Source organism: Perognathus longimembris, chromosome 4 (genome assembly GCF_023159225.1).
Source record: "Perognathus longimembris pacificus isolate PPM17 chromosome 4, ASM2315922v1, whole genome shotgun sequence".
Classification (NCBI taxonomy): Eukaryota; Metazoa; Chordata; class Mammalia; order Rodentia; family Heteromyidae; genus Perognathus; species Perognathus longimembris.
In genome coordinates, this window is record NC_063164.1 from 24,765,297 (window position 1) to 24,792,572 (window position 27,276).

The 27,276-nt window shown below is 37.8% G+C and overlaps 1 protein-coding gene across 3 annotated transcripts in view; it reads right to left on the reverse strand.

The window, feature by feature from the left end:
- Adam23 (ADAM metallopeptidase domain 23) overlaps positions 1-27,276 on the reverse strand; it is a 173,130-nt gene that overhangs the window by 125,174 nt on the left and 20,680 nt on the right. For all 3 annotated transcript variants that reach the window (XM_048344883.1, XM_048344882.1, XM_048344885.1), the window contains exon 3: positions 5,590-5,666. In XM_048344883.1, coding sequence (XP_048200840.1) covers positions 5,590-5,666 — 77 coding nt within the window. The remainder of the gene's footprint in view (positions 1-5,589; positions 5,667-27,276) is intronic.

Consider the following 27,276-nt stretch of genomic DNA (forward strand, 5'->3'; position numbering starts at 1 on the left):
CTGGGCATATGACCTAGTGGTAAAGTGCTTGCCTAGTTTTTTGTTTTGTTTTGTTTTTTGCCAGTCCTGGGGCTTGAACTCAGGACCTGAGCACTGTCCCTGGCTTCTTTTTGCTCAAGGTTAGCACTCTGCCAACTTGAGCCACAGCACCACTTCTGGCTTTTTCTATATATGTGGTGCTGAGGAATCAAAACTAGGGCTTCATGTATACTTTACCACTAGGCCCAAGTGCTTGCCTTGTATACATGAAGCCCTAGGTTCAATTCCTCAGTACCACATATATTAAAAAAAAAAAAAAAAAGCCAGAAGTGGTGCTGTGGCTCAAGTTGGCAGAGTGCTAGCCTTGAGAAAAAAGAAGCCAGGGACAGTGTTCAGGCCCTGAGTTCAAGCCCCAGGACTGGCAAAAAAACAAACAAAATACTGCCAAAAGCACTGCATGAACTTTTAATTAGCAAATTACTGTGTGCATATATTTCTGTAAATTGGCATTTTCTAGATATTCATCTTAAGTCAACTACCTCTGATTCCCCTCAAAATACTATACTGGATGCATCAGGTAAATTTTTTTTACCCTACCTTTACTCATACTTAAGTCTTCATTTGGGTTATCTTCAACCAATGCATATTGTTTCCCTTAACTTACCTGATTCCTAACAAAGCAAAGCCCTTACTCTCCAAGTCCCAGGCCCACATTTAGGTTACAATTGCTTGCTGAACAGTTAGCACATTTGATTTCACCCAAGGAAAGCTCTCTCTTCCTGAACAATGATGAAGACAAATGTAGGAGAGGCCTGTAAGAGCCCTACCTTCTCCCTTTGGAGTAATGTTCTCTTAAGAACACTGTTGTTGCCTTATTCACAGAAGGTTTAACATTTGGTACACCTTACGAATTCTTCCTCATCTGTGCCAGGAAGAGGTCAGAAGATGTACAGTGATATATTTTGCTTCAGATAAACAGGAGAGCATGCCCAGGATGGGCAGTCACCTTGGAGCCAACCAAGTAGCCTGAAAATTCACGATCCAAATACTCACTGACCTGAAAGTCTTGTCATTATTTTTTTGAATTGTGACTGGCTAAAGGCATTAGGAGAAGTACTGAATGTATTAGAAGTATATTTCCAGCTCATTGGAAGAAAGATATCCGAATGCCTTCTATAGGTGATTCCTTCTCTTTTCTGAATTTTTTTTTCTTTTAGTGCCAATTCTAGGGCTTGAACTCAGGGCCTGGGCACTGTCTCTGAGTTTCTTGTGCTCAAAGCTAGAGCTCTACCACTTGAGCCACAGCTCCACTTAAGGGCTTTTTTTTTTTTTTTAGTAGTTTATTGGTGATAAAAGTCTCACATGTTCCTGCTTGGGCTGAACTTCAAACCATAGCCCTTGGTACTTATCCTCCTGAGTAGCTAGTATTACCAGCATAAGCCACCACCACCTGGCTTATCTCTTCTGGATTTTTCATTCTCATTGTCTTCCTCTCTCAGTCTATTGACTTGTTTCATCATCACTAACTCAAACCTCCTCAGTAGGTACTTGTCAAGTGTCATTCACTCCTGGCCCACTGTAACTTGGCTCTGCTCCACACAGCTTCACTTCCCCACCAGTGACAATTCCACTGAACACGCAAAGGGAAATTACTGCTCCTTATTTTATGAGGTCATTCTATTACACCTGATGCTGTAAATCACACCTTTTTATTTTGAAACTATCAACTTAATCATTCTTCTGATTCTCCTCCTTCTTCCTCAGTCACTCATTCTCCTCCTCCCTCATGGGTTCATTTTCCTTACCTCCTTCTTCCCAGCTTAAGCTCTCCTATTCTACCTCCCCTCCCCAAGCAACATCATTTACAGCCATGTTTGTCATTAATAGTTCTATAGAAGTCTACTCTGTAGTTCCTACCTCTCCCTGTGGCTTTGTTTAGCCTATCATCTCCTAAACATGAAACCCTTTCAGGTTTCAAAGCCCCTCAAATCTATCATGTCTATTCTGATTTCACATTCTCTTTTCTTTATCAATTAGCCTGCTTATTTCCTGGGAATGCCCACCCAGCTGTCCAATCAAGGTATTTCTACCAGCTTTTACTCTTCATTCTGCCTTACCAACCACATCAGATCAATACTAATGAATTCCACCAACTGAAGATTTCTTGAAAGTATTTCCACTTCACACCTCTTCGCACTTCCTGACAGCAAGACTTCTATTTATTCCCCATGATTTTTTTACAGCATAAAATAAGGCCAAGCACTTGAGTATGAAATATCAGATCTTCCTTGAGTTTGTTATTAAAGAAAATCCTAAATAAATACTCTAGTTCCACTTGCTGTTCATTGACTTAAAGATTACTAATGTTGGAGGTTTCTGTAGAATACCTCTGACCTGTGTGTTATGATGATAGTGGCCTAGGTTATTTTTCAGGGAACTTGAAGGTCACTTTTGCCCCACAGAGTATCTGGAATACAAGGGAAAGGTTGTCATATCTACCTATTGTGCCTCTCCTTTTTCTGCCTTAACCTCTGGGACAGACTACTACATAGAGTAAATTTGACCTAGATTTTCCCAGTTACCGTCTTCCCTTCCGTGTTAAAGATACTTACCAGACACCAAGAAAAGACATAGATAATCTATTCCAAGTAACAGCATGTATAATCTTCCCCTTCATTAGCCTGTTTATCTTCCTCATTATTCGTATTTCTATATTCATAACCTCTGAACTCCCTAAGGTTAAAAAACTGATATGTTCAAAGCTCCCTCTTCTCAAGTTTTTTTTTTTTTTTTTTTTTTTTTTTTTTTTTTTTTTTTGGCCAGTCCTGGGCCTTGGACTCAGGGCCTGAGCACTGTCCCTGGCTTCTTCCCGCTCAAGGCTAGCGCTCTGCCACTTGAGCCACAGCGCCGCTTCTGGCCGTTTTCTGTATATGTGGTGCTGGGGAATCGAACCTAGGGCCTCGTGTATCCGAGGCAGGCACTCTTGCCACTAGGCTATATCCCCAGCCCTCTTCTCAAGTTTTTGACTAATGAATAAAACCTTTCTTTATCACTGACTCTTGTCTGAACTTTGGTTTTCACACCTGATTGAGCTTCTAGACTTGGGTTCTGGTCTATAATAAGCTGAAATGTCCCTAGGTTTACCTATGCTAAATCATCCCCAAATTTACAAAGAACTTTACTCTTTTTAAATGCACATTTCTACATAACCCTGCATCCTTAGTACACACTATCTTACATGTCTAGAATGTACCTTTGTATCTTCTCCCTCTCTTTCCTATTCCCTAATATTTGCCTTCCATCCTAACACTTTTCTTCCAAGATTTGGCTCAAATATCACCTTTCCCAAGATGTCTTCTCACATTTAGCAGCCTCTGGGACTGTTAGCTACTAGGCAAGAGCTTTTTGTGTGTTTCCAGGGGTAAACTGTTGCCATTTTAAATGAGTTATCAATATCACTTCAAGTTGTTTTAGGGATTTTTGGGGGGAGGAGGGTGCTAGTCCTGGGGCTTGGACTCAGGCCCTAGGCACTGTTCCCCGACTTCTTTTTTGTTCAAAGCTAGCACTCTACCACCACTTCTTGCTTTTTCAGAGTAGTTTATTAAAGATAAGAATCTCATGGACTTTTCTGCCTGAACCGGCTTCGAACCACAATCCTTAGATCTCAACCACCTGAGTAGCTAGGTTTACAGGCAAAAGCCACCATCACCTGCCATAGTTGGGGGGGTGGGGTTTTAGTTTTTGTTATTGCTTCAAGTAAGGCCTTGCAGAGGGGGAGACAAACACATAGAACAGTTTACAGCAGTCAAACATTTCTGAGTCACTCTTTTAGATGACCAAGGGTGAATAAACTTTACATATTATATAATCTCACTATAATGTTAAATTCTCTGTACCAGGACTATTCCCGTTGGCCATTTTTTGAACATGCTCTTAAATGTGCCCACTTCTACACACAGTGACAAGTCTTTCCAAAATGAATATGGATGAGCCTTGCTAGAAAAATCTCCTTGCCTCCTGGGTTCAGAGAGACTGCTATGGGACTTATCCCTAGTGTTCCTCTTATTTGCCATAAGCAATAAACCTTTCTTCACTCTTTCATCTGTTAATTGTGTATATTGGCTTTTGTACTAAGGGCTAAAGGCCCACTGTGTTCACTTGCACTACCATAAGACCAGATTAACCTCCAGATGACATATACCTCACTCCTCTAAGGTCATATTCATCTATCAACCTCCTTCAACTAGACTCTAAATTCCTTGAAGCAAGGGCTATTCTCCACTGGTGGGTGTTCAATTCTTTTGCATGTTAAACATGAGGAATAATTTCTGGCATGTGTCCAAAACTCTAAATACCTAGGATATCCTGTACAATTCTTTTTCAGTCATCAACTATATGATTGGGATACTCTGCTGTGACCATGATATTTTATTATGCAAAATACATAGCACTATTTGGTAGCTATCATGTCATTCCTGCAATGACAGTCTCAACTGCAGTAAGAAAGAAAGGACTTAAACTAAATTTAGCCATATTTTGCTACTCAATATAGTCTAAGATTTGGCAAACCAATCTCTTAGGCAAGTACACTGCTGATACAGCATGGTAAAACGAAACTCTACCACAGAGAAAAACCTGCAATATCTTTAACACAGAAATATAGAGTTCTGCTGATTCATTCTGACTTAAAGCTGCAATAACACTTGAGTAAGGAGCACCCAAGCTGATGTGCACTTTTTTTCTGCATAGGTCATAGTATTTGGCATACAATAAATATAATAATTACTCTATCAAGTCCTTTTCAACTCCTTGGATATTGGCTGTGGTCACCTATGTGGTTTCTTTTTTCTTACAAAGATATAATAATTCTGATAAAAAATACCAATGACAGCTGCAAACAGTGTCCGAAGTCCTCTGAACTTATAGAAATCATGTAGGAGATCTATTTCATCAAAGAAAGGCTTGGTACTAAGCAACTAGCTGAGCTTCTTAGTTCTGATTAAGGCAACATATCTGACTCATACTTCATACAAGAATATCTGTACAACCTAGAACATAGCATGTAACTATCAATCTAAACAAATACACAGATAAAAACAGTAAATTTTCATTAGCACTAAATTTCTAGGAACCGACATTAAAACAAATTGTGAAGCAAAGAACTTTCTCAAAATAGGTACTTGTAAGTCATTAGTTACTTGTTCTCCTACAGAAGTCATGTGAATTGCATTATAAAAAGTAAAATGAAGGAAATCTCTAGGCTGAAGTCTAATTATATTTCAATTAGCAATTTTTCATGCCTTTTATATATAGTGATTGCTGTTAACATTTAATTCACTACCCTTAATTCAAATATGTATTCTCCTTAAAAATTATAATATGTAAGTTCCATATTGAAATTTTTTTAAACATTAGACATCCTTTTTCAGGAAAGAAAAGAAAATAAAGACAGAATTCACTGTTTGGGCTTTCATATTTTTAAGTGCTGTATGACATGTAATCAGCTCGCAATTATCAGTTGATTCAACAACGGACATTATTTCGACTAAAGCAATATTAGAAGTGAAGTTTTACCATACCTGCTTAAGAGGATTATGATTGTAAACTTACTTGTTCAATATGAGGTCAAGAATGAATTTGGAACCAAAGGCTTCAATCTGGAAGCTTGCCTGGGCCAGATGGACAGCCTGCACAGGCAAAAAGAAAGAAGAAATGTTAGCTTACTTTCCTGTCCTTAAGACTGATTATACCACAGTGTGCCTCCAATTGTTAATATATCTAAAAGAAGTGTAGAAATATAGTAAAACCTCATTATGAGAGAACCTATAATAATTTGTATTATTATGTTAGGCAAAAATAATCTTGTCCTAACAAATATCCCTAAAATAGATATAAATAATACAAATAAACAATGTAAATAAACACCTTTAATTTTTTTCCAAAAAAGATTGACTGTATTCATACAAAGAATGACACTAAGCAGAACTAATATTTTCATTTCTTCATGTATATGTATAAACCTGTCTCTTTAAGAGACTATACATGTCATGGCCTTGCTAAAAAGATCTACACATCTAAGCAGCAAAGAACAATCATAGACAATCAGTTCTTTAAAATGACCTCATCAAGCTAAAAATCAAGAGACTATTCTGCTGCCCTTCCAAAGACAACTGGGATGAAATATATAAAAGTAATGATAAAGCTTGATTTCTTCCTATTGTGTGCACAAAGCTAACCAACCTTTCTGCACACCTAGGTGAAAAATCATGCCAATTCTCTGCTCTTCAGCAGGGATTGCAACTGGCTCTGGAACGTTCTCTAAATGATGTATCAGCAGAATGTGACAATAAAATGGGATAGCACAGCCTTCTGACATTTGAAAGCACTTAGAGCTCGGCCCTCTGGGAACTGTGAGCTTATGTCCCTCTAAAAGTCACACATTTTCTAATATTGTCATTATTATGGCTAAATTCAGAGTACAAGGGTAATTCCATCCAAACTAGAGTCATGGTTACAAATGTTAAACCTTAGTATGGCTCCAAGAAGCATCTCGAATACTGTAAATTAACAAACCAAAGAAGCTTTGTTCAAGTATTTACCAAGATAAAGCATTCCTTTGCCATCCTATCAGGGGGAGGAGAAAAAAAAAAGAGGACAGGGATAAATGCAACATCTATGTCCCTGTCCCTTACCCACATGTCTTTGCCATTTGCAATCCTTTTTTATTGGAAATGTGGGCTATAGTTACATCAGTCAGCTCTTGAGTATATTTCTTTTTAAAGTGTCATCACCTCCCTGAAGCTGTATAGTTCATTTCCAACATAGAGTCTAGTGAGTATGAACAACCTGAAAAGTGGGCTGAAGACTTAAGAGACTTCTCTGAAGAGGAATTAAGAATGGCCAATAGACACATGAAGAGATGTTCAACATCCCTGGCCATAAAAGAAATGCAATTCAAAACAACACTGAGATTCTACCTCACCCCAGTAAGAATGACTATTAGCAAGAAAACTAACAATAACAGATGCTGGCAGGGATGTAGGGGATGTGGCCAAAAGGAAGGCTACGACAATGTTGGTGGGGAGTGTAAACTTGGTCAATCACTCTTGAAAGCAGTATGGAGGTTCCTCAAAAGACAAAACATATGACCCAGCGATCCTACTCCTGGGCATTGATCCAAATGACCATAAACCAGGCCACAGTAAAGCCATAAGCACAACTTCCTTCATTGCAACTCTGTTTGCCATAGCTAAGATATGGAGTCAACAGAGATGCCCCTCAATGGATCAACATATGGATCAAGAAAATGTAGTATATATGTATGTGAATATATATACACATATATACATATGAAATTCTGTGCTTCCATAAGAAAGAATGGCATTGCCCCATTTGTAAGGAAGTGGAAAGGCCTGAAAAAAATATTAAGCTATTTGTATTCTTAAGGCAATGGGAGACCCAAATGTCTACACGATGACCTATGCCTGGTAACTGGACACCTGCATGAACACACTTCCCCCTCGAAAGTGCTCTCCATCCATATCTGCTTCCTTGACCATTCTTGATCCTCATTGCCCTCTCTGCCATTTCTAATATTGAAACTCTTCCCTTCTTTTAAAAGAACCCCATTTTCATTAGCTTCCTTAAAGCCCTTCTTGGCCCACACCCTAGGAATGAACTCATGCTCCTCAAAGCCTGGGGAGGAGGGCAATTTATTGGTTCTTCCCTTCCTATTCGGAGGATACTGTTTCCCTGAAGGTGGACAGATGGCTCCACAACACTTATTACAGGTCACAGGCATCATGCAAACAGTTGTGGATTAATAACCCTTCTCAAATCATCCAAACTTTCAAGTAACTCCCCAAATAATTTTTGTCAAGACAATTTTACCATGCAAACCCACACATCACTACTAATAAACTATAGCTTCTGCTTCTAGTCAAGCAAAACTGTCGATTAGTCACTCAATGAAAACCAATACAAAATGTAAAGGAAATAATCAATATTAAAGTTCAAATAGAAATGAACAAGAGGTTCCTGAATCCCTAACACTGCAGGATGCCTTGGCAAACTGCAAACAACCATGCTGAACAAGGTCAGCACTCTTGACCTGCGGTCCTGCCGCCAGACACCTACAAGAAAGAGAAAGAGGCATATACTGTGCCAAGTGCAATCTCAGCCACCAACAGCAGAATCTCTACCTATGCAAGACAAATATCACAGTCTTCCATGTAACTGTCCTCCTTTCATCTCAAAGTATCACTTTGCATGAAGATTATCTATATAATTTTTTAACAGCGTTGTTTTTGTCTTCCCTTTTTGCATACCTGACGATTGAACCCAAGATATTGCACTTGCTAGGCAAGCACTTTGCCACTGAGCTACATCCTGGTCCTAGATGTAATTTTTTGAGGGGGAGGGGATCAGTCATGGGGCTTGAACTTAGGGCCTGGGTGCTATCCTTGAGCTCTTTCACTCAAGGCTAGCACTCTCCCACTTTAAGCCACAGTGCCACTTCCCCTAAGGTTTTTTTTTTCGACTTCACATGCTAAAAGCTTTGTGAAGCTTGGACTGGAACATGGCTGAAGTGTAAGTCTAGACCCAATACTACACCCACAAAATTAATTATAGTTTAAAAAGTTCCTTAAGCATGTTTTTCTCCTAAGAAGATTACCTAGCAGAGAAAAGTTCATTGGTGGAAATCTGGCTTGGTAGAGCTGATAAATATATATCCTGGAATTCTTTTCAAAGCACTAAGATGATCCTAAAAGTAACTGAATAAAAAGGACATTTTAAAACAAATAAGCAATGAGATGAATAGAAACACACACAAAAAATCCTTTTGGAAAAAGTAGGCAGTATACTACAATAAGAGTACCCTGTGTAACAGAATGGTTTGAAACTTATGCAATTTGATAATTATCAATGTAAGCTTACAACAAGTTAATAGGACAGGCTTCAGATTAAATTTAGTTAAAGAGTTAGCAACTAATCCTGGACTTTCCTCTGGCCTTTTCAGTCAATCACTACTCACACATATCTTAACATCCACATTATGCATGAAGATGACTAAATATAACCCTCCAAGACGTACAGTCCCGAGGGAAGCAGGGGGAGCTGCCTGCCACTGTCCAACAGGCCACAGGGACTACAGTGAAACCACATGCAGGAGAGAAAGTGCCCAAAGGCTTTTCTGACAAGGCACTAACAGAACAAATTTCAAAAGACAAATAAGTATCCACTTATCTCATTCAGTGCAAGGAAGAAAATAATTACAGAATTAAGGTTACAAATTATTCAAAATTCAAAAAATCTATTTTCAATTTTTTTTAAATGAATGTAGTATATAGGAAAGTAGTTTTCCAGATGATGAGGAATCTGAGCAGGCAAGGCTGGAGATAGGAAGACTTTGTGACATGTTCAATGGTGTGTATGACGTCAATTATGTATGTGAGGTCGACGGTGCACTTTCTTCTAAATGCCTGTTCTCTGTACTCAGTGAGTATAATGACATGACATTGTCATCTTCATCATCTTCATCACTGTCATCATATTCATCATCAATGTTCAAACATGAGCAAATTATGCTCAAGAACAACTAAAATAATGTTCCATGCAAGCAACAACAGAATTCTCCATTGGAAAAAAAATCTGATTTTGTTATTTTTATCAATAAAAAATGTAACCTTTTAATTTAATTCAAAGAAGCAGCACATTTTTGTATAACTTAAGATTTGTTCACCATTTTTCCTTTGCTCACATAGCAAAGAGAACTTGCATACTGATTGTATCCACTTAGAGTAATCCATGACATTAGCAAATACTCTTCTCACATTCTGCCTCCCTTTCCATTGCTATATATATTCTGCCATTACATACAGAGTACAGATTCTTCTCTATTTTTAAATTATTTTTATTGGAATATATTAAAGTCTACAAAGTAAGAGGTTTCATCAGAATATTTTCATACATGCATATAATATGCTTTGGTCAGATTTCATCCCCTCTAGTTACTCCTGTACAAATGTGTGAGGCAGGCTTCTTTTCCCAATTATTTTGTTATTTCTTCCTTGGCCTTGACTCTATGAAAACAGCTTCTAACTTCTAGAGTCTGCCTTGCAATTTATCACCTTTTCTAACCAGATAATACAGAGTTGTGAAAAATGTCAGTTCTAAAGATATTTTAGAATCAAGTAAAGTGAATCTTTACCATGACGGTTTTATAAATTACATTGCTGAGTAGATGGATAATTATTTTATATAATGTTAGCCCATCTCTTCCAGATGGTAATTTTTTTAATTGGTAGGGTGTGCACTTTTATATAGCACAGCCTTACCACTGGCTGATCTAATATGACTTTAGAGTTGACAAATAGTGTTAGAAATATAAAGGCTGGGGGGCTGGGAATATGGCCTAGTGGCAAGAGTGCTTGCCTCCTATACATGAAGCCCTGGGTTTGATTCCTCAGCACAACATATATAGAAAATGGCCAGAAGTGGCACTGTGGCTCAAGTGGCAGAGTGCTAGCCTTGAGCAAAAAGGAGCCAGGAACAGTGCCCAGGCCCTGAGTGCAAGGCCCAGGACTGGCAAAAAAAAAAAAAAAAAAAAAAAACAAGGCTACCTACATTGTCGCTCTTCTGAAGGAACTACAAGGTGATGTTGTAACATGTGCTCAGCCTAACCAAATCAGATGATAGAAATATTTTAGAGAAGAGTTCATGACCCACACATGAGGTTATAGTTATTTTCTCCTTCCAGATATCTGTTAAACAGCCTGGTTTTCCTAAGGACGCTCACTACAGTAGCACTGGGGGAGAATGCAGGGACTAAGCGCCAGGAGGCACCGTTTCACAACAGAGCTCAGAATCTGCCCCCTGAAGGACAGCAGCAGCTGTTGCCTCTGCACTGGGTGTTTTTCTTTTGACTCAGAATCTGGCCCAGGGAAATCACAGGAGCTCTATAAGCAAAAACAACTGAATTCAATTATATACACAAACCTCCTTCACTAAAGAACAATTCACACATCTTAACAGCTTGCTTTTGTTTTTCTGGTTGTTGTTGTTTTCCTAGTAGATAGCATCTAACAGTACTATATTAAGTAATGCTAGAGAATAGCTAAACCTGGCTTTGTGCTTTATCATCCCACAACACTGTAACAAGGTAGCCACATTTACTCAACTTTGTGTACATTACATCACCTAAAGACACACCATTGTGTTTTCTTGAGATTTGTATTCCAGCATAGTAAAATGTGACCTTTATTTGAGATGAGAGGGAGAAAGAGAAATAACTGTATCTACTTAAGAGAAATTAAAAGTAGGCATTCACACATCTTCAAGTTGTCAGGTAAGCATGCCTTACACAGTACTCCTTACTAGTTGGTGAGGGTTTCTAAGTTCTTTAGAATATCTATCTATGGAACTAAAAGTAGGAAATGAAATGTTACATTTCCCCAAGAGTTCAAATGGTATAGGAGATTGAGTTTCATATGCAGAAGAATTTATTAACTTGGGGGACTGAGTAGTCACACTGTCAATCACAACATCCTTTTACTTTTGTATGCTCTATACCACACACGGGTTGGAAAGAAGAAAATCTGAAGTGGTTTTCCTGCTCTTAAATATACTCCATTTCTTCAGGGAAATGTTCACTCAAATAATAAAGAAAAGGTGTTCAGAGTGGCATATCCTTAAAAATAAAATGCTTTACATGTGGAAGGAAAAGCCCTAACACGTATCAATCAAGCCCCAGCAAACTCCAGTGAAATGATTCTAGCTCTGCTTCCTAAAGAGGAGGTGCTGAGGATCCTGACTTCTGGGGAACAGGTTGTCAGAGAGCAAGGCATGAGCATTAGTGTTAGAAGCCAAGATGACCTACGTGTCTACCCAAAGGAATCATGGATAAAGTAAGCTTAAAGGAATCATGGAAAAAGCAAGATAACTAAACAGTTGATCAGTAACAGGACTGCAGAGAACCTTTTCCTTATTTCTATGTCCCACCTCACTATGCTAGTATTGTTCGTTCTGTGGTAACTGAAATACTGAATGCACGGTACATGCATGTACTGTACATGCATGCTCGTGTGTATGTATGAACTATGACTTTGGGGAAATATTTTCTAGTATCCATTGTATTTGGCTCTTTCCTTTATTCATGATGTTTCATCAATCGACTTCATTTTCTTCAAATAGAAAGGGAAAAGTTCACAGAACCGCAAACATCACTTTCTTTGGGGATTCAGGATACTTTATGATGTTTCAGTGAAACAGTTCTAGAAATACACCAATTCACTTGCAAGAGGAAGGGAAAGAATCAGCCAGTCAGGAGACTGGAAAGGAGTACCATGTGACAAGCTGAAATCAGAGGCCATCACTCCTGGCAAGTCTTTGACCACGTTGACTTGCTCAATGTGTTTGGTCTTGTTTTTCATATGAAAGGAGACACTGAATCCAGTAACTCAAAGAGTTATATACCAATAAAACTTTCCATTTTGGGGCTGGGAATATGGCCTAGTGGCAAGAGCGCTTGCCTCCTACACATGAAGCTCTCGGTTTGATTCCCCAGCACCACATATATGGAAAGCGGCCAGAAGGGGCGCTGTGGCTCAGGTGGCAGAGTGCTAGCCTTGAGCGGGAAGAAGCCAGGGACAGTGCTCAGGCCCTGAGTCCAAGGCCCAGGACTGGCAAAAAAAAAAAAAAAAAAAAAAACTTTCCAGTTTAAGTTGGCACAATTTTGAGGTCTAAAGTCACATTAGATCTCAGAGGCTTCTCCCTACATGACGACTCAGGATTTACTCTGATCCTGCAGGAAAAAAAAAAAAATTACAAGTCCAGCTTGTGGATCATTTTTGTGTATCATGCAAAAATCCAAATATGTGAATATATCAAGAAAGTTTTAAAGTATAAAGGAATTATCAAGCAGCCATTTTTAAATTTAATTCAAAATTAGCATTCTATTTAGGCCACACAGTCTTGCATTATCCCTAAAATAATAATGTCTCTTTTTTTTCCCATTGTGTTTTAGTCATCTCAAAGCACTGTCCTGTCTCTCAGAATGATACAGCACCCAGAGAACTGGAACAGTATATGTTTTTATTAACCTTTCACAGTAGAAAACATTTTTATAAGGCACAGAAAGGTTAAGTGATTTTGTGTGTGTGTGTCCAAGGTCATACATCAAAAGAAGTATGAGGTATTACCTAGCTTCAGCTTGGTGAAAAACACCAACTTTATGTCACAAATCCTTAAGTCTGGAAGCCTCAATGCTTCCTCATCATTAAAATATGTTACAATTAGCTTACCACCAGGATTTGTATAAGGGTTAAATGTTACAATAATGTAACTAAAAGCTGCTTGGAAAGATTGGCCATATTGAAAGAACTTGATATTTTAGAAAGGAGACCATCAAAGAAGAGATTAGAGGAGAATGTATTGACATTTAAGAACAGATATCAGTCAATTCACTTCAGAATTCTCTTTGGGCATAGCCAGCAGACTTCTAGAAAATTCCAATGAATTTGCAAATGCTATGTTTTTTATTACTAAATACCTTCGTATATTATGCGTTGACCTTGTTCAAGTCTCCGTGTCTTTGAAACAATATGAATCATTTTCCTGAGAGTGAAACAGCTGTGAACATTACATGAAGGCAGTTTTGCAAATTAAGGTAATTTGCTGAACAATCTTGCCAAGTTGCATTTAAACAGACAGTTCAAAGAAGAGAAAATCATCATGTTTTCCCCTATCCTATTCCAGTTCACAGTATTATGGATTAACTCTAACAAATGTGCAATGAATAGCTACTAGTATGAGCTACTGTGGGTGGTATATGTAAAGATATACAATTATGATTCATATTTTTAAAAGTTTGTAATCAGGCACCAGTGGCTCATTTGTATAATCCTCATTACTCAGGAGACTGAGATATGAGGATCATGGACAAAAGCCAGCCTAGGCAGGAAAGTCTGTGACACTCTTATCTCCAATTAAACAGAGAGAGAGAGAGAGAGAGAGAGAGAGAAGGGGGAGGGGGGAACTGAACCACAAAGAGTTAAAAATGTAATGCACTAATTAAATATTAATCACTTTTGTTTGTAAGATGCCACATATAATTTAAGTGTAATTAATCATTAAATTCAGACTATGGACAACAAGTATGTTTGAATGTGAGGAGGAAGAATTCTTATTTGGTAATAAATAGATACATCAGAAACATGCTTTTAAAGTAAAAGGATTCCATCCATTCTGGAGTGTTAATCTGTAATGAAAATTGTAGTGCTTTCATGTAGTCAATAAGTGATTAAGTGGTATGAACATATACACACCCAAAAAGATGTTAATGTTATTGTGCTAATCAATTTATCCTTTACCATTAAATTACAAAGCTGAAATTGTGTCCTTTGGAGGATATTATTGAAACAAGACCAGGATATAAGCAAAGAACACCGAGCAATCAGATCATAGATCAGCATCACCTTTTCTGTGCCAGCCTTGACAAGAAAGATGGAACTTAGGCTCTAAAAGAAATCTAGCCAATATTCAATTACTAAATCTGGTGATGCAGAAAAAGGAAAACATGGATTTGTAGACTTGTGAAACTTCTGACAAGTCTTTCACAAGAACCCTTTCCTCAAGTAACCATCTTAAAAGAGGTTCCAGTTTTATCTCCTTCATTTTTCTTACCTATCATCAATTTTAGGCACAAAACAAACAAACAAAACACAGACAAATAAAAGATGAAGGACAACAGGCACTGATATTCCACACAAATATTCCAGTAAATAAATCATAAGTTAGCTATATTAAAATGTTCTTAATTTTAAAAAAAATTAAAGGAGATAAGCTAAAGAAGAGAAACTACACTTGTTATTATGGAAGAAGAGATGGACAAATGTAAGATTTTCCTTCGTAGTTTTAGCAAGCCTGGAAGACTCACTTTCTAAGACAAAGCATCTTCAAACATTCACGTTGTATGTCCAAACATTTACCTTGGTCATTAATCTTTTCTGGATATTAAACTGATAACGTCAACAAAAGAGACTAAATTTCTAACCTTTGTAGCACTTGCTACTAGAAAATGAATAAAGTCTCATTACATTACAAGTATCACTCCCACTGTACTCTTGAGCTTTCATAAATTTTCTAAAAGGCAAGTAAGAATACAGCTATGACAACAGTTACCATGGAAGCAATTTCTTTCTGCTGCCTTCCTGAATAGTAACATTTAATTTGATGCATTAGTCTACTAGCTAAGGTGTGATTCACCTTGTTCTTTCTCCTCATCAATTCCTACATTACCACACTACACAGCTTTAAAGGAGGGCTTCTCTTCTGCTCACACTTTTGTCATAAAGCAAGAACATATTCTCTCTAGCCACAATTACTGAACACCCACTAAATAAAATTTCAATAAAAGAAGAGACTCAGGGATAAGTTTTGGGAAGCAAAAAACATCAAGCTCTGTGCTTAATACCTCTGACTCATTACCCAACACTTTTTAAGCTTGCTTATATAAAGTTAATACTAACTCCAGAGGAAAAAGCTAAGTTCAGATAGTACTGTATAAGAACCTGGTGTGCTACTTTGGTCCTTAAAATGTTGGCTACAACAATCCAGTGGACTCAATTTCAACTCAAATACTTCTCTGGGGCAAAATGAGTTTCTCTAATGTGAGTTCTTAGGATGATCACATTAAGGATTAGTTAACAACGAATGAGTCTCAGACACAAAAATAAGAATTATGGTCTGGTAACTGCAAAATTCACTTGAGCATTGTTATATCTAGCAAACCCAAAATAATATGGGATGAATCCAAATATTAATTTCAATTTCTCAGCCACTAAGAACAAACTGAAAACATGTAACTAAGAAAGGATAAGTAAACATGTTAAGGCGTCCACTTCTTTTTTTCTGTTGTAAAGGTGATGTACAGGTTATAGTTATATAAGTAAGGTAGGTAATAAGTGCATTTATTTGAACAGTTACCCCTCCCTCATTTTCTCCCGCCCCACCTCACTCCCCTCTCCGCAAAGTTGTAAAGTTCATTTCCAACATAGTCTCTAGTAAGTATCACTGTTGCACTGGTTCACCCCTTGTCCCACCATTTCTGCGATTTCCCTTCCCCAAATAAGATAAACTTATATATAAGACAAAGAGTACAGAAATTAAAAAAAAAAAAACAGTGACAACAGGGCATAAAGCAAGGGGAAAAAGAAAAAAGAAATAACTGCAAACAGCACATTATAAAAAGCTCTTGTTTCCAATTCTTAAGAGTTCATTTTAATAAGCTTCATTTTATATGGTCATATGCACCTAGCTATTGAGCCATTGTGACTGTCTGCTGAGAATATCATAGACATATTCTAGTTAATACAAGTGAGGGAAACCATGCAGCCTGTGTTTCTTAGGGTGGACCTTTCTTGCTTTGGGGGGTGGTTTTTTTTGTTTTGTTTTTGTTTTTTGCCAGTCCTGGGCCTTAAACTCAGGGCCTGAGCACTGTCCCTGGCTTCTTTTTTGCTCAAGGCTGGCACTCTGCCACTTGAGCCACAGCGCCACTTCTGGTCTTTACTATATATGTGGTGCTGAGGAATTGAACCCAGGGCTTCATGTATACAAGGCAAGCACTCTTGCCCCTAGGCCATATTCCCAGCCCATGGGCCTTTCTTTTTGGTACCAGTATTCCCACAAGGTCTTTGCTTTCCTCAACTATCCTCTGCAAGATGTATGTCAAAAGTGGTATAGCACTAAGCCAAGTTCTTATACAGTACTTACTATCTTAGCTTTTTTCCTTGAGGTTAGTATTAACATTATATAAGCAAGCTTAAAAATGTTGGGTAATGAATCACAGGTATTAAGCACAGAGCTTGAGTCCTTTACTTTCTAAAACTTATTACTGACTTTCTTCTTTCATTGAAATTTGTCTAGCATTATTTGTCTATAGGACCCACAATTAAGAATTAGAACTCTGTGTTCCTTGGTCTTCACTTCCCTCAAGTTCCTTTATTCTAAGTTCTGACCTTACCTATGATCATTGATACATTGTATTTTATTCCTCTAGATGCAAAGGGTAACTTTCAATGGAGGATCATGCCAAAATGGATTAGAGCATCTTCAAAATTGCAGGTGCCCTCGGAATTGCAAAGTAACAGGATTGATGTCTAACTGTTCCTTGTCATAGAGGTTCAAAGTGGTCCTATTTCACACAAGCTTACTCACAATAAATACCATTTGAAGCACATGCACTTGCCCCAAAGCTAGATATGGCAAAGCTAATATCCATGTGACCTCATGTTCTCAACATGCAACTGCCACCAAATTCTGCACAGTATCAACCACACAGCATGTGTTCAGACAGTTCTTAAAATATATAGAATACTGACTATATACCAGGTTCTACTGTTTTAGTAAGCAGATGATAGATTTTGGTTTCCATGTCATGTTTTAAATTTCTTAAAATGTTTTCATTTGTAAATGAGAACTGAAAAATCTTGTACAAATAGAGAAATAAAAAGTAGAACTTTGGGTTATACTATACCAACTTTCATATATATATATATATGTGTGTGTGTGTGTGTATATATATATATTTACCAACTGCCTCAATGATGTCTACATCATATTTGAAATGGTTACTCATTCAACCAATAGCTATTTGTTCCTACCACATTTCAAGCTGGAATCCTGGTACTCTGTCATGGCTATTTTAGTGTGTGTGTTGGAAAGGAGCAATGCAATCACAAATAAGTCAATTCAAAGCAATTTAGACAGTGATAAATGTTACAGGCTAAAAAAAACTTGTGTTTGTCTATACCTCTTTGGGAGCATAAGGGGAGGCACAGAAATGGAGGAACAAAGGGTAAACAAATGTAGCAATGGTACTCACTGGACACTATGTTGAAAGCAAACCATACACCCATATAACTTGTAGGTAGAATGTGAGGGGAAAACTAGGAGAGAGCAAGGAAAAGGGTAGCAGTGTCCAAAAGGAAATGGACTCTTTGCCTGACTTCTATAACTGTAATGCTTCCATTATTAGCATTTTCAATAAGTTTTTTAAAAAACTGAAGTAGATCAAAAGACAGGAGAATTATGGAATATCAGGCAAAGAAAAGCTGATAATTTCAAGTAGAACAATCAACAAAAGGATTCCTTGAGAGTTGTCATTTGAGTAAAGGCAGGGAAATAAAGGAACGAGCCATGTATGTATCTGAGGCAAAAGAATTCCAGACAAACGGAACAACAGTCATGAAATTCCTAATTCAAAGGCATATTTGGTATGCCAAAGAATAGCAATAAGACCAGTTAGGGTCACATGGAAATATCAAGGTTGGAGGTAACAGTGGGTTACATCTGGGTACAAACAGTTAAGCTGCAGAGTTGAGAAGTGTGAGCTTCTAGACAAGACAGTGAAAGCAGTAAATGGGACTTACTTACAAACTTGATGTGAGTTATAGATGTAATAGAGGATGTATCATAAATTATACAGTGTTTGAACTGCATAACCAAAAGGAGCAAGAAACTTGTGCAGCTACAAAAGACAACTAATAGAGGGAAAGGTGGTAGTGAGAATTCAGGACTCCACAACCTTGTACATTTGATATGCACCAGATATCCAAGGTATCCAAGTGGAACACGGAATAAAGGCCTATGTCCTTGATGTTAAAGAAAGACAGATCTTGAGGCTGGCAATACAGCCTAGTAGTAGAGTGCCTGCCTTGCATACATGAAGCCCTGGGTTCGATTGCTCAGCACCACATATGTAGAAAATGGCCAGAAGTGGCTCTGTGGCTCCAGTGGCAGAGTGCTAGCCTTGAGCAAAAAGTAGCCAGGGACAGTGCTCAGGCCCTGAGTTCAAGCCCCAGGACTGGCAAAAAAAAAAGCATCGTTTTAATATGTTTTATATGTGAAATATATACAAGCATAATCCGCAAATGTTAGTACTTTAACAAACCATATGGTCCATTTGCATAAATGTACATATATTAAATATTCCCAAGATATAATACATGATTTATCTTTAATTTCCTAAAAGTCTAGTCCCATATTGAAGTATTCTGTCTTTACTGTTTTTAATATTTCAAACCTGTCACTGCCTTTAAACATAGGCTGACATGTATTTCATTTTAGGAACTTCTAAAGGTACATACACTTAATGATTTTTCACTTACTGTATCTTCCACCTCCAGGGCCTCATCTTAACACACAAAAATTAAGTTATCGCCTACATCCTACTATACAAGGTAGGTTTTTCAAAGTCTCTTACTAATTTAGTAATCAAGGTTCATATTGAGAAATCTAAGAGAAAAAGACTTGACAGCACTGAACAAATCTCTCCATTCTGACATCTGTTTCCTGGGCTGTTCCCTAAGTCAGCAAATGACAAGAAGATGAATTTTCTTGCACTTTTTTAAACCACAGTGCTTCAAGACATTTTAATAGTGCTAAAAAATTTTTAATTATAATTTTTACAATTTCATATTACAACTATCATAGTTATATCATGTGATTTTTTAGTACCTGAAATAAGCAAATAACTACACCAAGAGCAGTATTTAGTAATCATAAGGGAGGGCATGGCCTAATTATTACAAGATAAATAGTCCACAACAAAAAATACTTAGGAAGCATAATTTTTTTCCAAAAATAGAATTCTATAATAAATTTAACACATTTCTCTTGGTCAAGAACAAACACCATTTTAATGAAAACTTCTAACCAACTCTTTTTGCCTTTTATTCCAATGAACACTAAATTAGTCAGTTCCCCACAAAGCAAAAAGTAGAGAAGTTGCAAGAATGTTCTAGTACTTAATGAGAAGGCAACAAAAGACTGAGTCTGCTGAGCTTACCATGCAAAGAGACATAACATAGAAAACAGTGTGACAGAAAGATCATAGTTCCCATTTTGCTAGCTTATAGGTTTCAAGCTCTAGTAAAGGTAGCTCACTCAAGCACGCCTTGGGCTAGATGCTTCTTTGGGGAGAGGGGCTTTGCCAGTGCACCAGGCTATGATTGACAGCACTTTGGCCTCTACCCACAAGATAATACTAGGATTCTACCCATGGCCAAAAATAACCTCCAGACATTTTCAAATGTCCTATGCAGACCAAAACTGCCCTTGGCTAACAGACCTGCTCTGTATAGACAGATTTAGATTCCTTAACTTCTTTTCAAAGCCCACCTGCAGTTGACACCAAAGGCCTTGAAACAAAACATCAGGAGGCAACCCATGCAAACTGAAAAAGAAGTTTGGTTCTTTTCCTCTGTTGAAGGCAATCTACCTGAGAAGCGGATTTTTAAAAATTTATACCCACAGAGACTCCTCAAAATTAAACTACAAGCTTAAATCTGTCAAATGAGTTCACATGTACCCTTCAAGAAATAATGAAGAAAGAATGCCACTCTCTACACAGACCCAAAATTTGATTTTTTAAAAAAGGATGCTTAATATTGCTTCCTTTCATCCCCAAAGTGGCAGCTCCTTATTATCTTTTGAAATGTCATTTGGTGACTCAAAAGAAAACAACTGTGATTTAAACAGCAAGAAATGAGATGGAATAAGCCAGTGTGCAGTCTGTGTTTAGATGTTACTAAACTGCCTTTCAATGATTCCACAAATATTCTGCCTATGAGAGCAACTCTCAAGTCTCTAGAAGCCATTTGACATGCCTCCTACATTCCCATCCCATTCAGGCCTGTCCCAGACACCAGGGCCAAGGAGCTCATCATCAGATGGACAGAGACAAGCAACCATCTCTACAGCTAAGTAAGCTGCGTGTCCTCTCAGCTGCTTCTCCACTTCCCTTCTCAGCTCTTCCAGGTTGGGTACAGAAGCACTTCTTCCCAGGGAGAAGTTGCCTGCCAGCCAGTCTTGTCTCCTGGGTTATTGTGCTATCACTGCTATGCCAGCCAATCAAATTTCCTTAAATACTATGACTACGGCACAAATTGTTATCGTATACTTCCAGAGGTCAAAGTTAAAAACTGAAGGCTATAGTGAGTCTCAAAGTGCCAACTCCATCTGGGCTTCTTCCACCGGAGACACCATGAAAGAATCCCTTTCCTTGTCTTCTCAGCTCCCAAGGGTTGCCCACACTCCTGGGATCACCAGTCTCTCCTCACACACTTCTGCTTCCCCCATCACATTGTCTCTGACTCCCTTAAGTGTCCCTAGGATCACACTGGGCCACTCAGACAATCCAGGATAAATTCCCATCCCCAAATCCTTAATTTATTCACATCTGCTCAATCTCTTTTGCCATGTTATCCTAGATTCTAGGCATTCAGATGTGGAACCCTTTGCTGGAGAGAAGCATTCATCTCTCTGCTGTAACTTCTCTCCTTTTTCTAGCCCACCCGCCCTGCCAAATCATCAGCAACTGGAAGCTCTACCTGTAAAATTCATTCCAAGTTTACCTACCTCCCTGAAGTCCCTCTGCTACCTGCTAACAGTGCTATCTACCCGCAGAACAGACACTGCTCTTCCTGCAAGCATCCCTGGCCCTCATACAATCTATCCTCCATAAAGCTTCCAGAATAATCTTTCGAAAATACAAAGCAAGTAATGTTATTTCTTCCTTTACAACTCACCCATGCCTTCCTGTTGTAATCAGAACAAAATCCTAATACTACTGTACCTTCATACTTGGGCTCCTCCTTACATTTATAAACAAAAAATCAAGGGGCTGAGAATGTGGATTAGTGGTAGAGTGCTTGCCTAGCATGTATGAATCCCCGGGGTTCAATTCCTCAGTGTCACATAAACAGAAAAAGCCAGAAGTGGCGCTGTGACTCAAGTGGTAGAGTGCTAGCCTTGAGCAAAAGAAACTCAGAGACAGTGCCCAGGTTCTGAGTTGAAGACCCTGGACTGGCAAAAAGAAAAAAAAGATTAAGAAAGAAATATATGCTATTTTTTTCCAGCACAAAATGTCTCTCCATCCCTCACCATGAGCCTTCCCCGGCTTCGTGTGCTGAGTGCAAGCGCGTGGGCGCTCCTGACAAGCCACTGAAGAGGGGAATCAATTCTAGCACTCTTTCTGAGAATCCAAGTTCACTTTCCCTCCCTAGAGGCAGAAGACAGCGACTTACTACATGATTCTGACTCTAAATCTTACCCCTGTAAGACCATCTTAACTATAAAGTACCTGCTTTAATAAAAAAAAAAAAAAAGAATATCCAAAATAGGTAAAGAGTAAATAGAAGCCACGGGAGGTAGAGGAAGAGAGAAAAGCCTACATCATAGTCCGATACAGTCACCTTTCATAGCACCAGACAAAAGATAATATCTTAGGTTGATGATTATCTAAAAATAGAGCAGAGATAAATTATTAAATGTTACAAGAACTAAAAACAGAAGTTGAGCTGTCTCTGAGGAGTGCTAGGCAAGGAGCTTGCTGTTCATGTTGTATCTTTAGGAATCCTTAAGACTACAAAGGCATATATACCAGATTAATTACTAATTCTGCATTACATATCTATAGTAATTTTACATGTGCAAGTGCACATCTGTATGCAAACTGGTCATATAATTGTCACCTGTTGTAATATGTCTTCACTCTGTTGCAATATTCCATCACTCTGATGTCTCAACATTGCTCTTTAGAATTCCTTCACCAGAGACTGTCTTGCTGATGATTTGGTGATACTTCAGGGGCTTACTATGACCCAGTTTTCTACTGAAAACTGTTCCTTGGTCACTCCTCTGCTTGTATTTTTTTTCCTATTATTGGATTACTTTATTTTAAGTCTTATCATTAAGTAAGGGAGTTAACATTCATAATTATATATTGCATATTAGTGAATTTAATTTTAAATTTTGTTTTGTATACATACATTTCTTTTTTATAATTGCTGCCATCCATAATATGGCTTGAAGATCCTCTGACTGGGTATTAAGCTAGAAGTTATAACACAGAAGTACTTGGCTTTCTGGAATAAAAAAGTCTGCTTGTATTTTTTAAATTGCATTCTCCTTGAATCATCACACTTCAACCTTGGAGCCAGCTACTCTTTTTGAATAGTAAGTACTTACTCTTTAATTAATTAATTATAATGTAGTTATTATATTAATTATACAATGTTATATATTATACATATAATATGGATATAATATGTTGTATAATATATAATAATATTATATTAACTTAATTAATAAATAAATCCTCTTTTCAATATCCCCAAATCTCAAGAAGCAACTCCTCTACAAAAGCAGCCATCATTGGAAATAACTCCATAGCTCATACCTGTATCTCATCTCTTCTCACTAACACCTAATCACCTCTTTGGGGATAGTATTTCACAGGATTCGAGGTCCATGAGGTATTCTAGAGAATGAACTCATTGAGACTAACATACTACTCAAATCAGGAAATAAATAAATATGCTTAGTGTCACATTTCCATTCAATGTAGTAGTATAAGTCCTAGCCAAAGGTGCTCAAATTGGAAATGAAGACATGAAATTATAGATGATAGAATACATAAATCACTGATGACATGATCTTATGTGTAGAAAACCCTGAACAGCCCATACAAAATCTAGACCCAAGTAAGGTACCAGTGCCTTAGCCTTACACCTGTAATCCTAGCTACCCAGGAGGCTGAGATCTGAGGATCACAGATAAAGCCAGCCCAGGCAGAAAAGTGAGACTCTTATCTCCAATTAACCAGCAAAAAGCCAGATGTTAAGCTTTTACTCAAGTGGTAGAGCACCAGCCTTGATCAAAAAAACTCAGTGACAAGATCCAGGTCCTGAGCTCAAGCCCTAGAAAAGGAAAAGAAAAAAGAAGTCTAGAATCAATAAAGGAGTTCAGCAAATTTGCAAAATGCGAAGTCAACACACAAAAATCAACTTGAGGGAATAGGGAGTGTAGTTCAGCAGCAGAGTGCTTGGCTAACATTTATGAGGCCATGGGTTCAATTCCCAGCACAGAAAAGATTTCTATATACTAACAAGGGACAATTTGGAAATGAAATTAAGAAAACAATCCCATTTACAATGGCAGCAAAAGAATAAAATACTTAGGTACACACTTTCCAAGAAGACAAAAGACTATATACTAAAAACTATAAAATATTGCTGAGAGAACTCTGAAGACACAAATAAATAGGAAGGCATCAAAGATTTATAGAATTTAAATTTTTAACATTGTTAGCTACAGGTAGCTCACACCTATAATAATTAGGCTACTTAGGAGGCTGAGAGCTGGAGAATCAAGGTTCAAAACCAGCTTAGGCAGAAAAGACTGTAAGATTCCATTGCCAATTAACCCAAAAAATGCCAGACTAAAGGTAATCATGGGTCAAGTAGTAGAGTGGTATTTGTGAACAAAAAAGCTGAGCAACAGTGCAAGTCCCTGAGTTCAAGCCCTGGTTTCTGACTAAATAAATTAATATCTCTACATTGAACCTTTCTACATTGAAAAAGAAAGAAAGAAAAGAAAAATTCAACATTGTTAAAATGTTAATACCACTCAAAGCACTCTACAGATTCATTCCAATCTCTTGTCAAAATACCAGTGAATTTTTTTTTTTTTTGCAGAAATAGACAAATCTTTCATTTCCCGGTCAGGGAAAGGAAGGAAGGAAGGAAGGAAGGAAGGAAGGAAGGAAGGAAGGAAGGAAGGAAGGAAGGAAGGAAGGAAGGAAGGAAGGAAGGAAGGAAGGAAGGAGAGAGAAAGGAAGGAAGAAAGGAAGGAAGGAAGGAAGGAAGGGAGGGAGGGAGGGAGGGAGGGAGGGAGGGAGAGAGAGAGAGAGAGAAAGAAAGAAAGAAAGAAAGAAAGAAAAAGAAAGAAAGAAAGAAAGAAAGAAAGAAAGAAAGAAAGAAAGAAAGAAATAGAAAAATCTACGCCATAATTCATGTGGCATCCTCAGAGACTCCAAACAACCAAATTCAACTTAAAAAAAGAAGGAAAGGCTGGAATGTAACTCGGTGGCAGAGTGCTTGCTTAGTACACATAAGACCCTCTGTCCAATACTTTTTTTTAAAAAAAAAGAAAAGTAGAAATAAAAGAAGGAAAGAAGCACAGTTGTGGAGTTGGATCGTGTAAAGGTTGCACAACAATGTCTACATACTCAATGCCACAGAAATGTACCACTTTCGGGACCAACAGGTTAAACTGAATGTTGTATGCATTTTACCACAATAAAACAATGTTTTATTCACACAAACATTAAACTACACACCCTCCCTTCTCTCAAACCTGATTCCCATTTGTCTTGGTCACCTAATCAAATGTTAGCTTCCAGCAAATATCTAAATACTCTTTGTGAGAAATTTTCATTTGCTAACATCAGCTTGGACCACCTTCTGTGACTGCCCTTTGCACAGGAAGCCCACACACAGACTACAGTACAATCTATTTCTAGTGCTTCAAACCTAAAATTCTGTGACAATTGTCACCACTCTGGAGCAAGCCATTTCCCTGCTACAGAGAAGAAAGCACCCCTTTTCACAGACATAAAAACTGTGACTTCACTACTACCACAAAATAATCTTGCCCTTGCTTAATCCATTATTGGCCACCTTCAGAAGCATCAGCCCTACTCTCTGGTAAGGAAGAAAGTATGATCTGGATATAATTTTAGTTTCTTTATTGTTACAATTTTTTCAATGAGGGCTGGGAATGTGGCCTAGTGGTAGAGTGCTCGCCTACCATTCATGAAACCCTGGGTTCGATTCCTCAGCACCACATAAACAGAAAAGGCTGGAAGTGACGCTGTGGCTCAAGAAGTAGAGTGCTAGCCTTGAGCAAAAAGAAGCCAGGGCCAATGCTCAGGCCCTAGGACTGGCAAAAAAAAAATTTTTTAATGAAGAATTTAGTCTATTTTATGTACATGGTCTAGAATTTAGAAACAGGGTGTTTTGTTTTGTTTTGTTTTGTATTATGTATCCCAGGATGGTGTCAAACTTACAAAATGTTAGAATTTTAGGCATGTCCCATCAGACATAGCTGGAAAATAATGTTTTAATTAAAACATGAATTAAACAAAGTAAACCAGTTAGTTTACTGTATTTTTTTAATCTTAAGAAAAATCCAGCAAGTGATACTCACTAGACACTGTGTTAGAAATGAACTACACAACCTGGAGGAGGAAAGAGGCTAGGAGGCAAAATACTGGGAGAAAATGAGGGAGGTGGTGACAATGTTCAAAAAGAAATGCACTCATTACCTGACTTATGTAACTGTAACCTCTCTGTACATCACCTTTACAATAAAAATTAAAAATAAAAACTATAGTTTAATACAATCTTAAGTCATCAACAAAAATGTTTAAACACAAATACAAAGAACAGATCCAGCTACCCAACTATAATTCATCCCCAACTATAATACTCATCAGTGACCACGTGACTATTAGAGGGGAAAGTCACATGGGAAGACCCTGGAGGTTGTGGAGCTCAGGAGTGATAGGATCAGAATAGGAATTTGAAAGGATGAAAGAAGAACTGACTAAAGGTAGCATAGAGGGGAAAGTATTAGAGCAGGAAAAAGAGCTGAGAAGGCAAGTCACATTGCAAGGGAGAAATAATGGTGGACTATGCCAGCTACACTGTGCTGAAGTGGCCAGATTCTAGATTGCATGTGAAGAGAGAAAGGAACTAGATACCATAAGATGCTGCTTCAGCGGGAGGGGAAGATACTCATAGCCTGAGCAACTGGAAGACGATATTCCTATTTCCCATATAAGAATGTAGGAGGGATAGGTTAGGAGAGAAGATGTTAGAATTAAGGGCTCCTGGGAGAAGGGGGGAGTTGGGGAAGAGGGAAGGTGGGAGAAAATGAGGGTGGAGGTAACAAGTTTGACATGAAATATACTCACTACTTACAGTATGTAACTGTAACAAGAAATGTACTCACTACCTTACAGTATGTAACTGTAACCCCTCTGTACATACATCACCTTGACAATAAAATTAAATTTAAAAATAAATAAAATAATTTTTAGAAAGAATTAAGGCCTTCATTTTAAACATGATAAATGTGAGTTGCCTATTAGACATCCAAATGAAAACACAAAGAAAACAGAATGTACAACTAACAAAGGAGGGATTGTCCTATTATGGAAGGATCAAGATTCTCAAATGTTCCATCACAAAAGAGTCCTTCACACAAGTAAGTACAATTAAGTTCATAAACTTTTAATGTAGTAGGGTGTGAAAACATCTCAGGGGAAAAATCAAGAACTTCAGAAAGCTGTAATGAAAGGACAAATTTTGCAAGTGCAACATCCTGGGTTCGATCCCCAGTACCAAAAAAAATGACAAAAAAATAAAAGACAAATTTTAAATGTGACTGCAA